Genomic DNA, 12,701 nt, shown 5'->3' on the forward strand with positions numbered 1-12,701 from the left:
CTCTTGACTTTTTAATTCCCAGCAATTTTCAGTTAGGATGTATTTTCCAAAAATAAAAAGTGTACCTGAAACCACTTCACCACCACCACCAAAACCAGACGTCTTGCTCAAATAATAGCATGCCATTTCCCAGCCAAAAATGAAGAAATATCTGTCTTGTGAATATTTTTCATATGCGAACTGTCACTGTGTTCAGACAAATGAATTGATCTCAGTAGAATTTTCTCCTCAAGTCCTTTGCAAATGAAGTTGCTAACACTGCCATACTGTGCATTTTAATAGTTGGGTAACGCAGTTTCCCTCAGTGCACACACTGTACACTACTACCAGGAATGTCTCCCAGTTTGTGCTGGTATTTTAATTTAATATGGTATAGATGGTAGACCAGACTGGAAGGTGATTAGTATCTGTGTTAGATTTTTTGTGTGTCAAAATGTTGATACACATGATATGTCAGCCGTCTGTGAACCCTTGACTGTCTTCCACACAGCCAAATTACACAAAGACTTCTCACTCCCCAAAACAGACACTCTTCCCAGAGCAGTTTAAACACTGCTTATACCAGATTAAGCAGTTAGCAATGCTAGGGCTTATTTTTCCTTTAAATTTAAGAAGATAAACTTTTGTTCCTGCAAATGTGGGACTTGGGCAGACTGAGTGAGTTGTAACTTACAGGTGCTGTATGAGCTGCGCCAGACATTTCTGCCAGTATACTACAGTCCTGACCTGTAGCACCTCAGCTACTCCAGTCCTGCACCTCTTTTGAGCATTGTCTGCCAATTGTGACCAAAGACTTTTTTTCATGTGTGACTTAAATCAGGAGTTTAATATTTAATATTAAATCAGGAGTTTAATATTTAAATCAGGAGTTTAATATAGGTCCACAGAGCTTGAAAGGCTAGGGAATTAGTGCTTTGCACTACCTACCTTTTCCTTTATCCCGTCCTATTCCTCCCCTCCCACCCTGTCCAGAAATCACACTGATTTTCAGCTCTTTTGGAAATGAGGAAAGAATCAATATCTACCAAATGAAAAGACAAAATCAGTTTGGGGGTTGGGGTGAGGATGAGGATCTATTTTCAGGTTTCTAAGAAGGCATACTATTGCAGAGTCAAAAATATACTAATGAAGAAAATGCTTTTGACCACTTTTCTTTATTTTTGGAAGTATGTACTAATTTCCTCAGTTTTGTTCTGAACTTTGAGCAATATACGGATTTATCTAAATTGTTATCCCCAGAGGGCCACATTGACAACTTTACAGGAGCATGATAGGCACTGCTGATTTGCAAAAAATTGTAGTCACACTCCTCATATGTGGGAAAGTATCACCTGGGAAGATAGCAAGACCCAGCAGGTATTTTTCCATCCCAAATGGAGCATTGTATGCTGTAGTTTCTGTGGACCACACCTCTGTATTCAGGATAAAATGGTCACAATGCATTGTTACTTGACCAGATTTTCATCTGCAGATAAATGATACTTCTTCAGAATTTCAGGACAGACTGTCTGTTACTATGTGTATGGGCAGTGCATGATATGAGCATAATAGGACTAGATCTCAGTTGGGGATTCTAGATGGCTATTGTATTACAAAAAACAACACATTTAAGCCCTTGAAAACCAACTGTTCCAAAGGAAGCACTATCAGCATTTGGGTTTTTGTCTTGGAAAGATTTTGTGTTGAGGACAGTCAGCGCTGAATAGGTTCTGTAAAATGGAGTGTTGTAAATTTGACAAAAGTCTAGGTTCAGGTCACTGATACAGTAAACTTTGGAGATGAGGGAGCTACTTGTACTGCAACTAATCGGTTAATAAGTTTTTTTCCAATCACAGAATTTGGATGACTTCCTTCTGGTAGTGATCTGTGTTTGAAAGGGCTGGCAGTGTGTGCTGTCTACTCTGCCTTCCCAACATACAATTGTGAGAGATGCCTTTTCTTTCCAAATTGCAACCATCTTTGCTCCAGCTCTGCTAAGGAAAGCTGAAATACAGAAACCCTTGATGGAAATACTCTGTGAATTGGATAGTATGCAACCCAAAGCCAGTTCAATTCTGAAAATGCTGCTTGCAGTGTCTGCACTAGAGACTATCCTAATCTTTGAACTGTCATGATGATTTATAGACGAACTCCTTCAGTCATGTTTGCTGAAAGTCAGCCGTTTAGAGTGGTAGCTTCGTTTAAATTTATTCTGTTTCATTCTTCTCTAGTCTCCTTGTCCCTGATGGAAATAAGACAAGGAGAAAAGTGTTACTGTTTCTAGAAAAGTGGGGCAGTGCTGCGAAAGCAGGTTATTATTTAAATGGCCAGATTCATCTAGATCTGTGAGATTTATGAATGTGTTTATTTTTTGACATGCATGATCCAGAAAATAAGTTTTAAATGATACTTGGAAATCTGTTATTTAGTGTCCCTTCTGCTTGCTTTTCAATAGGAGGCACTGTCTGTCATTTTCTAATTGAGTCCTTCCACATTGTGCATTTGGCTTTCTTCCAGCTGGAAAAGCTTTTGCATTGTGTGTAGCTTGTTGAAGGTTGACAGCATTCATTATAAAGCTGTTTCACTTTTCTATGTTCTGCTTATGTGCAGCATACTTCTACTCCCATTGAAGTCGATGAGAGTTCTGCTACTGACTTCAGTGAGAATGGCAGCAGGCTTTTGATTATCTTTGCATTGTCTCCTGATTCATCGTTGTGATTATACAGTAAAAGCTGTGTTATCCGGCACCTCCAAACGGAAAGCTCTATAAACCGGCATTTCTGAATGCCTGGTTAAGAAAGAACCCTGGTGGCTCCAGTCAGCACCACTGACCAGTCCATTAAAATTCCGGTTGACGCAGGGTCGGCCGGCTCCCTACCTCCCTACGGCAGGCTCCGTATGCTGCCCCCGCCCTGAGAGCTGACAGTTGTGGCCAATGGGAGACTCAAGTGAGTCACTGTATGTAATCCTTCTGTCAAGTTAACAAGAGGAGATAGCGAGACCAAGTTTTGAAAAGTCAATTGAAATAGTGATCCCAAGGGAGAAGGGAATCCTGCAAACTCCAAGCCCTTTTGTACAGTAATGAGCCTGATCTTCTGAGATGTCAAGTATCCTTAACCTCCTTTGAGTCAATGGAAGTTGAGGGTATTCAGTACTCTGCAGGATCCATTCCAATGTGAGTAACTGTGGGAAGTAGGAATCTATCATCGATATTTGTTAGAGCATTCCTCATTTGAGTGGCTAATTCTATACTTAACTTCTCCAAGCCAGCAGCATAAGAAGCAACACCTGTTATATATATATATACACAACTCCCCCAAAGGTGCAGAAAATTAATTCTAAATATCCAAGCCGAATACAAAATTGGGAGAGTGGTCTGCCAGATGTGTATGACACAGATAATGTAAGATTCCACTTTGTTCAATCCTCTGAAGTGCACTGCTCCTGATTCATGTGCATTTGGGAGAGTGCTGACTAAGCAGACCCATCAGTGTGATAGCAAGGGCAATGCCATTACACTGCAAGTGGGAATGCAATGAGATAGCCACTTCACATGGCCCATAAAAACAGAGGGACTGGACAAGTTATAAAGAGGTGCCCTGGTCAGAAACCAGGCTGCTTAACCTTGAACCTGATTCAACCAGCGTTTATGGCATTATTGAGTCAAACTGGTAATGGACAGTAGCTTGATTATAAAGACAGCTGTTACCCACAGATATCTTAGTGCTTATCGGTGATACAGCACTTCAGGTGGGCTGTAGTAAAATGCACTTTTCTAAAGTATATTTAAATGTGATGCATCCTAATGCTCTTAAGTGTCCTCTCCAGCATACACCCAGAACCCCCTTGTCACAGGGTAGCTGGCTCTCTGATGGGGGTCAGGCCTCCAGTTACCTGTGACAGGCTCCACTAAGGAGAACGAGCCAATCCAGATCCACCTTTGAATAGTTAGTTGCTGAGGTGGGTGGCAGCAGTTGTTAAGCTAAGAAACACCTGGGCCTAATAAAGGGCTGTGAGAGCTCAGTTAGGAGGTCCCAGAACACAAGAAGCTCTTGAGGAGAGGGATGACTTGGGAGAGCTGGTTAGGTCACCATGAAAGGGAACCTAGGAAAGGTACTCCTAGAGAGGGAAGAGATTCTGAAGGGTAAAGTTGAGTGCCAAGCCGTAAAGAGAACTGGCTCCAGTGCAAGGAACTGACCAGATGTTGGCAGGTGGTCCAGATGGCAGAAGAACTACACACCATTCCAGAGAAGAGCAGCCGTGGTTTGATTTCTGGGGAGGCTGAGAGTCCAGAGAGGGAACCCTTCCCCAAGTGATGACAATTAGACTGCTGGTGTGCAGAGGCCACTGCCTGTCATGCTGACCAATGTTGTCTCTGTTTCTCTTCGTAATCCCTGTCTGTCTGTATCCATCCATCTGTTGTCTTGTGTTTTATACTTCTTAGAGTATGTCTAAGACTGCAAACAGGACAGCACGTGTATACATGCTCAAGACAGCTTTGATTGACAGAGCTCACGAAAGATAGCAGAGTAGCTGCTGCAGCATCGGCTAGCTGACAGAGCACATACCTGGGGTCTGGGCATAATTGCAGTGTGGTGGCTAGCATGTGCTGCTACCCATGCCCATGCAGCTACTCTGCTATTTTTAATGAGCTAGGTTGATCAAAGCTAGCTTGGGTATGCCTACATGTGCTGCAGCCATGCCTCCTGATTGCAGTGCAGACATACCCTTAGATCAGTGGTCCCCAAACTGTGGGGTGTGTCCCCCTAAGGTGTTGCGGAGGAATGTTCGGGGGGGGGATGCGTGATGGGGCCCAGGCCAGCCCCGACAGGGTCAGAGAGGGAGCACTCCCAGCCCCCCTCTGCCCCCAGACCACCTCCGATCCCAGCCAGAGCTCCACTCCACCCCCTGCCCTGCCCCCAACCCATCTCTGCCCTCATTCCCTCTCCACCTCTAGCCCCAGCTCTGCCTCCAGACACAGTTCTGTCTCCAGCTCCGCCTTCAGCCAATTGTGCAGTAATGGAGGGGAGGCAGATTCCATTGCTGGTAAGGAGTTGGGGATGCAACAGGGAGAGTTTGGGCATCACTGCCTTACATTGTAAGTGCTTTGGGGGGGGCCGACTGTCTTTTTGTTCTGTGTTTGAACAGTGCCTTGCAGAGTCAGGCCCTGATCCGTGCCTGGAGCTCCCGGGTGCCATGATAATACAAATAATTACTAAGGGAAATGAAGGCAATATCTGAAAAGTCACGCAGGAAGTCCATGGCAGAGTAGAATAGAGATCTTATGGTTTCCAGTTCAGTGCCTTAGCCACAAGACCTTCTTTACACTTGTATAGATTGTTTGTTTGTTTCTTCTTTACTCGTGATTGTATTTTACTAAACAAGAAGCTATCAAAATATGTGTAAATGAAGATTAGTTACTTTTGATATTTTCTTTGTACTCATGGCATGAACATAACACACACTCTTTGCTCCTTCTTTGTCTCTGGGACCCCTCAGTGTAATTACATCTTTATTATACATGTTCAGCTAATACTTTATAGTAGAATCTGCTAAATTAGAATGCCACTATAGGTTTCAGAGTAACAGCCGTGTTAGTCTGTATTCGCAAAAAGAAAAGGAGTACTTGTGGCACCTTAGAGATGAACCAATTTATTTGAGCATAAGCTTTCGTGAGCTACAGCTCACTTCATTGGATGCAGTGAGCTGTAGCTCATGAAAGCTTATGCTCAAATAAATTGGTTCGTCTCTAAGGTGCCACAAGTACTCCTTTTCTTAATGCCACTATAGATTGTCTTTAGTTCTGATTATATGGAATTCACAGTTAATAGAAAATACCGGATAATTATTCATGTCTCTGTCTGGGGAGAGCAGTGACATTAATGAAGAGGCCAAGGGAGTTGGGAGGAGACTGTTTGTGCTGGGACAGGATCTGAGCCTGTTGCTTGTCCAGCTTTCACTGTAAGGAGTCTTGAGTTCATATTTGGCAAGAAGCTAGCAGGGAGAGTTTTGAAATACTGTAACTTCGTATACTTTCTGCACATATCACAGCTATTGTTAATGTATCTAATTCTTGATATGTCTTAGCTCCTTTGCAATGCAGAACTGTTTGATCAAATCTAGAAAAGTATTGGAATACGGTTCAAATTCAGAGAGGGAGAGAATGCTCTATACTATTCTGTGCAAAGAGGGCTTTTAAAAAAAGCAAGGTGCTGCTGAACAGGCTGAAAACTACAGTATGTGGGGAAAACGGGGGGGGGGGGGAGAGGATGCTTTTTGTTAGGACAAAATAATGCCATGCTTGTTTGGCTAGACACATGCAAGAATCAAGAGAGGAAAAAATGGAGTGGTGTGGATAGCTGGACAAAGGTGAGAAATATGAAACTTCCTCTGAAACACTATATTCAGGGTCTTCGAGAGGTGATTTTTTTTATATGTTTGAGTTGAGTCCATGTAGCATAAGTGAATTTAAACACAGCACAGCAGTAGTTGATTATTCACTTCGTCTCTAAGGTGCCACAAGTACTCCTGTTCTTTTTGTGGAGAATAAGACTCACTGCTGAGTTTGTATACAAATCCTATTAGAGACGTGCCAGTATTTTCATAGAAGTTTGACATAGTTTAAATTACAACCTGGCAAAGTGGCTTTGTCCTAACCAGATTTTTTTTGCTTATCTAGATATAGAAGCACCATAAAGGCATATTCAAAATATTGCAGTAGCACTGCTGAAACAAATACCTTTTTGTTGATTTTGTTCTATTAACTATGCTCCTCTACCTTATGTTTCCCTGTCCAACCCCCTCCAAACTGCCATCTGCAATAACCCGCAGGCTAAGGTCTTCGCTAGGCAGAAGTAATACCATTCGGCTATAAAATCCAGAGCTAAACCTGCGCCTCTCTTAATTCTGGCTTTTTTACTTGTCATCCCTGCCATGTGAGGGACTAAACAAAGGAGCTTATTTAATGCCACTTGTGATCAAGCAGGTATCTTCACAGTGTGACAGAAAGCCAACACTTGTCTCCTCCAGCAGTCACATAGCAAAGAGCTACTGCTAGGCCAGGAGGCTGACCTACAGTATAAAACCTGCTAAAGAGACACCCCCGCCCCCCCACACCCCGCCACACGAGTGACTACTTGCAGCGGCCATGGAACACCACCACTCTCTCATGTGCAAACCTTTGGAGAGAGACCACTCTTACAAGTGACCACATTTGCTTGCTCCCATGAGTGGTCACTCTTGGCAGGTTTTACTGTATTTGTTTTTCTGTTTTCTAGAAGTATTTGAGGAGGGTAAAGTTTACTAGTTTAATCTCTTTGCTGCTGCATAAGGAATTAGTGGAATTCGAATATTATTTCGAATTTGATGCTGCAAACTGCTCAAGTTGCCCCTTCTATCCTCATGCTGCTCTCTGATCAGTGCTTGTTTCAGCAGAAATAATGCTTGTTTCTGAAGTGTAGGCTGTACTTTCTGCAGAGATGAGAAACTTAGATTACATAGGACAAATGGCACGAATGTTGCTGCCCTAAAAATAAATAATAATTATACTTAGCTCTTATGTAGGACACTTACTAGGTGGAGAGTCACATGAGAGTGGCATGGTCTAGTGGTTAGAGCAGAGAACTAGGTGTCAGGGCTCATGTGGCCTTACTTTTTGGGAGTGCTGCACAAGCTAGCTCCAACTGAAGTGCAGAGGAACTATGTTCAGCACCCAGAGAATTAGGCCAAGGGGATCTTTTCCCCAGCTCTTTCCATAATTCGCTTTGAGGCTTTGGGCAAGTCACCCTAGGCCAAAATTTTCAAAGGGGGCTGCAGTTGCTCATCGAGGATAATTTTTTGAACGTAAGGGCCAGGATTGTCTGTCTTCACTATGAGTTCCGGTATAGCCCTTTCTACCTTTAGGTTCAACATTTTCTGCTCAAAAAATTAAACTTCAGCCTCAGTAGTGATTAAATCCATCATGAAGTAGGCAAATTCCTTGGACCCATCTTTCTTGATCTTTTTAAGAGTACCCTTATGCATCCTAGATGTTTCTATTCATGTGTCGTTTAATTGGCTGCATTGTTTTGTGGTTGGTCTGGACTGATGATATGCTTTATTTGCATTTGCCTTAAAAAAAATAAAAAAATAAAATAAAATAAAAGTCTAAATGTAACAGCAGCTAGCTGTGATTGGATATAATGGTTTGTGACTATGACCCTAGCCTATGATGAGGGTCAGGAAACAAAGATCCATCTCTTGCTAGCATGCCAGGTTTTGCACCTTGGTTACAGTATTATTGTAATAAGGAAATGATGGTAAATCAAAGGCACAGAGGTCTTTTAGAAAGAAGACTTTGCAAAGATTATGCTTCAGTAGGACTTATGGCGGGGGGCAGAAACAATAGTTGAGCAGTGAAGTCCTCTGCAATCCTGTAGTCCTCCATGCATGTGTAACAAACTGAAAGTGGCTTGATCACATTATGTCTTTAGAACTTGCTTATTATACAACTTACAGAGGCCACCCTGTGATTTGATAGATATTGAGGTGTGCATGGTGTAGAAGTTGGCAGAGTAATGTATCCTCAGCAGACAGCCATTATGAAATACACGTCTGTGGCCATGATCGTGGAATCTTTTAAGAGTCTTTGTTGTAACGAGACCAACATTATGCCTGCCAGATGAAAACACCAGTCTGAGCAAACAGTTATGCTTAATTATTTACTTTTGCTGCAATTTTGATTTAGACAGCAGTTTTCTTTCTTTTTTTCTCCTTCATTATCATTGAGTTGGATCTGGCAGAGTGACAGCTTTGCTCTCATGCTTGTCACAGTGTGGCTTTACACAGGGTTCTCATTAGCTACTTCTTAGGATTTGGTTGTCTGTGATTCTGAGAGCAAATCTGGTGTTTCTGTGCATGACTCAGTGAGATGCTCTGATTTACTGGCAGTGGTTTAGTCACCGGCTTGAACTGCCTGTGATCAAAACCTGCACTCTGATCACTCACATGCCTTCACAGAGGCTAACTTTACACACTACAGAGTCAACGTCCGAAAGCTTTGATCAAATTTCAGGCATGTGCTGCTGAGATCAACTGAACACAATGGGTAGTGTCCAAGTGCAGCACTGTTAAAACTGTGTGGCGTAAGTGCTGCTTTGAATTCTCATCCTGAGAAGAAAAGTATGATCAATATCAAAGTTGCTCACTCTTTTTACCAGAAACACATTTTGAACCAGCCATGCAGGGTGTGTGTGTTGGGAGGGGGGTTGGGTTGTGGAGTGGGAGTATTTCTCTAGACTTTGGCAGCTGTTATGTCTGATTCCTGTGAGAAGCTGGAAGATTGTCCTTAAGTCACTACAAAATCCAAACATAACCTTATCGGGGTGTGTGGCAAAGTGGTGGTGGGGGAGAGCAGGAGGTGCACACATGACATTCTCTCTGCTAATGAGCAAGTGGGCCATGTCTCTGCCCCTTTCCTTCTCTGCTGACCCGCAGATGTGCCTGGGGAAAGGATGCTGTGCCATGTAAGGACTCTTGTAAAATACTCCTCCAGAGGCCAGCAGGAGAGAAATGGCATCTATCTCAGACACTGTGTCTCCTGGCACAGTCTAGATTCCACAACTTCCCCTTGCTCGGGGTTGTGCTAGGGGGCAAATTCATCCCCTGATAATCAGTAATAATACCCTAGCTTTGGAGAGGTATATGTGGCTCTAAAGCTAGCATCTGGCTCAGTATACAACTTTCTCTAACCTTCTGTGCAGAGATCTCTGTTTTTAAAATGAGCATAGGAATACTTTTATGACTGTCTTCAACTTTAAAAGAATAAGTAGATTAATAAAAAGCTGCTGGGAGGGAAAGTACAAGTGGCGAAACTATTAGTGGAGGCTGTATTCATATTATTGGGCTTGGAATTAGGGAGAAAAAAGATACATAAAAGTTTAAACAGTGTTATGCGCTTTTTTTCTTGCTAGTATTTTCTCTCTACAATATCTGATCTGTTGACATTTCACATAAAAGAACTAAAAATCCTTTTTCAGCCTATGACATTGCCTCTATGCAGGCAATTTTTTAGAAAAATAACCAATTGTTTTTCTTAACAGAGTTTGAGCGGTTTCATTGAAAATGACTAGCAAAACAACTAGCACAACAAACAATATAGCTCAGGCACGAAGAACTGTACAGCAGTTAAGAATAGAAGCTTCTATCGAAAGAATAAAGGTGAGAAACATTCTTACTGGTCTTTCTCTCTTTTTGTATGAACCATGTGAATTATGGCAGATATATTTTAGTAAACTCACGATATATATGTAGAGTTTTTTGTATTATGCATTACACATCACAGGGGTTATCTTTGAATGTAGTCGTTTCACTCATACCTGTGGTACTGAATTTTACAGATTTCCATATTGTTGCTATAGAAGAAATTGTACCAACAGTATAAAAGGTACTTTATGGATATGTGAGAAGACTACTGTGCGTTTATAATCTAAATCTGTAATACATAGCGAGTGGAAGATGAGATGTGATGTAAAGCAGTTTTTTCCAATTTACCATGTTGGTTTTGGATGTTTAAATTTTACTTCATATATCTTTGCAGGTAGGTCAAGGGTTTATAGCCCTCTTGAAAGAGGAGGAGAGTTGAGACAAGGTGCACCTAAATTATGATGGACAAGGAGCCCAAACTCCTCCCTTTTTCTCCCTGTCCCACCCAGTGGTTAAGGAATTTGATTAAGCTAAAATCTCACCTACTAAGATTTGGCTTTTTGTTGTTCTAACCATACCATTCCTTACCTTCGTTCTCCATTTTATTAATACTTTTATTAATACCAACAGTCCAAAGGTCAGCAGACTGGTTAATTCAACTGACATAGGTGCTTTTCTTACAGTCAGCTAGAGATTAGGAACATGCAATGTCTTGCAAGGAAATGACTGAATCAATTTCCTAGAAACTGTAAGTTAGCTGATGACACTTCAGTGATTATTAACAATGTCTAAAGATATAAAATCTTCTTACTAGAAGTCTGCTCTATTATTCTGAACCTGCTGTTCAAATCTCAGAAAAATGTAAAGTTACTCATGCCTATCTTCCCAAACTAACCCCAAAGTACCTTTAAAGACACCACATCCTGGGTTATCCTTGTTTTTGCTTACTTTTTTCCCATTCTACCAACCTCTCCAAGGCCAGTCCAAAAAGCAAAGCCCAGAAACCTTTGCATTATGCTTGGTGGCCTTAGCTCTGGACCTGAAGATTTTATGGATTTCTCAAACTCTGTTCTTCCATATGCAGAACTAATTCACTGTAGCTATGGATGCATCCCACAGCCCATTCCATCCTATTGCAAATGATTTGGGAGTATTTACCATTTTGTGTGTCTTTTTTTTTTTTTTGCCAGGTGTCAAAAGCATCAGCAGATCTCAGGTGCTATTGTGAAGAACATGCCAGGAAAGATCCTTTACTAATGGGCATACCTGCTTCTGAAAACCCTTTCAAGGATAAAAAAACATGCATTATATTATAGTAGAGCAGTGAGTACCTCCATAGCTTTCCCAAGCGAAACAAACTACAAGCAAATTCTTAGAGAAATAACTGATATCAACGGTGTAAAACAGCAATGTATTTACTATGTGTGTAAATGAATTTTTAAGCTTAAGATTTTTTTCTTTATAGCATCCTTACTGGGAACGAAGATTATAAACTAAATTATCTTATTTCTTGTAAAATGGAATGTGGTCTGTGGCATGCAGCTGGTAATTCTCTTGTGTTGGTTTTTATGTAAGGCCAGGTATACACTACACACCTATGTCGATATAACTATGTTGCTCAAGGTGTGAAAAATCCATGCCTCCTGAGTGATGTAGTTATACCCACCTAAACCCCTGTGTAGACAACTATGTCGGCAGGAGAGCTTCTCCCGTCAACATAGTTACTGCCTCTCTGGGAGGTAGATTAACTACGCTGATGGGAGAAGCTCTCCCATTGGTGTGGGAGCATCTTCACTAAAGTGATCCACTGCAGCGCTGTATGTGAAGACTAGCCCTAAGGAGATAAGGTTGGATGAGGTGAAGGTCTTTTTTTAAAACGTGTAATATCTGCATTTCAGTTTAAGGTATTAGGCTACACAATCAAGACCAAAGTTGCCTGATCTTCACCTACAGATCAACAAGGTAGACCCGTAATTTGGCTCTTAATCAAGATTAATTTACTGTAACTTTTTAAAAATAGTGTATTTGTATTCAATTAGTATATTGGTTTTGTGTGTGTGTGTGTGTGTATATGTGTTTGTGTATATACACATTCCAAAGTGCATTCTCTGACAAGACTCCTTGCAAACTACTGCTGCAATTATTGATAAACTCCATAGGTTCATGCCTTTACCTTCAGTTATGTCTTAATTCTTTTAAAAAGTGAAAAATCTGTTTTTGTGTCAAGAATCAATACATTTCTGATGATGTATGTAATTTTTCATTTTTGAGACGGTCTAATAAAGGAGAATTTTAATCCTTTCATTCGGCCCCTCTGAATTTTCTCCTCAAATTATGATCATCGTAGCTCCTTTGATAGGGCTACAGTAAGACTCCAACATTTTGGAATTAGCATTTCTCTTGCCCCACTGCTAAGGTGAGGGGGAGGATTCTATCACTCCAAGCCACATACGTCACCTGTGCAAGTCTCATTTAGGTTTTGTGCAGTGATCCAGGATTTGGTTCTTTTAATAATTGAGTTCACCTTTTTTTATGGAAAA

General features: G+C 41.4%; 1 protein-coding gene across 13 annotated transcripts in view; it reads left to right on the plus strand.

Annotated features, from left to right (window-relative positions):
- GNG12 (G protein subunit gamma 12) overlaps positions 1-12,463 on the plus strand; it is a 62,939-nt gene extending 50,476 nt beyond the window's left edge. For all 13 annotated transcript variants that reach the window (XM_073357390.1, XM_073357394.1, XM_073357382.1 and 10 more), the window contains 2 exons: positions 10,059-10,176; positions 11,352-12,463. In XM_073357390.1, the coding sequence (XP_073213491.1) occupies positions 10,081-10,176; positions 11,352-11,477 (222 nt within the window). In that variant the 5' untranslated portion in view covers positions 10,059-10,080 and the 3' untranslated portion in view covers positions 11,478-12,463. The remainder of the gene's footprint in view (positions 1-10,058; positions 10,177-11,351) is intronic.
- Positions 12,464-12,701: the final 238 nt, after the last annotated feature.

Source organism: Lepidochelys kempii, chromosome 8 (genome assembly GCF_965140265.1).
Source record: "Lepidochelys kempii isolate rLepKem1 chromosome 8, rLepKem1.hap2, whole genome shotgun sequence".
Classification (NCBI taxonomy): Eukaryota; Metazoa; Chordata; order Testudines; family Cheloniidae; genus Lepidochelys; species Lepidochelys kempii.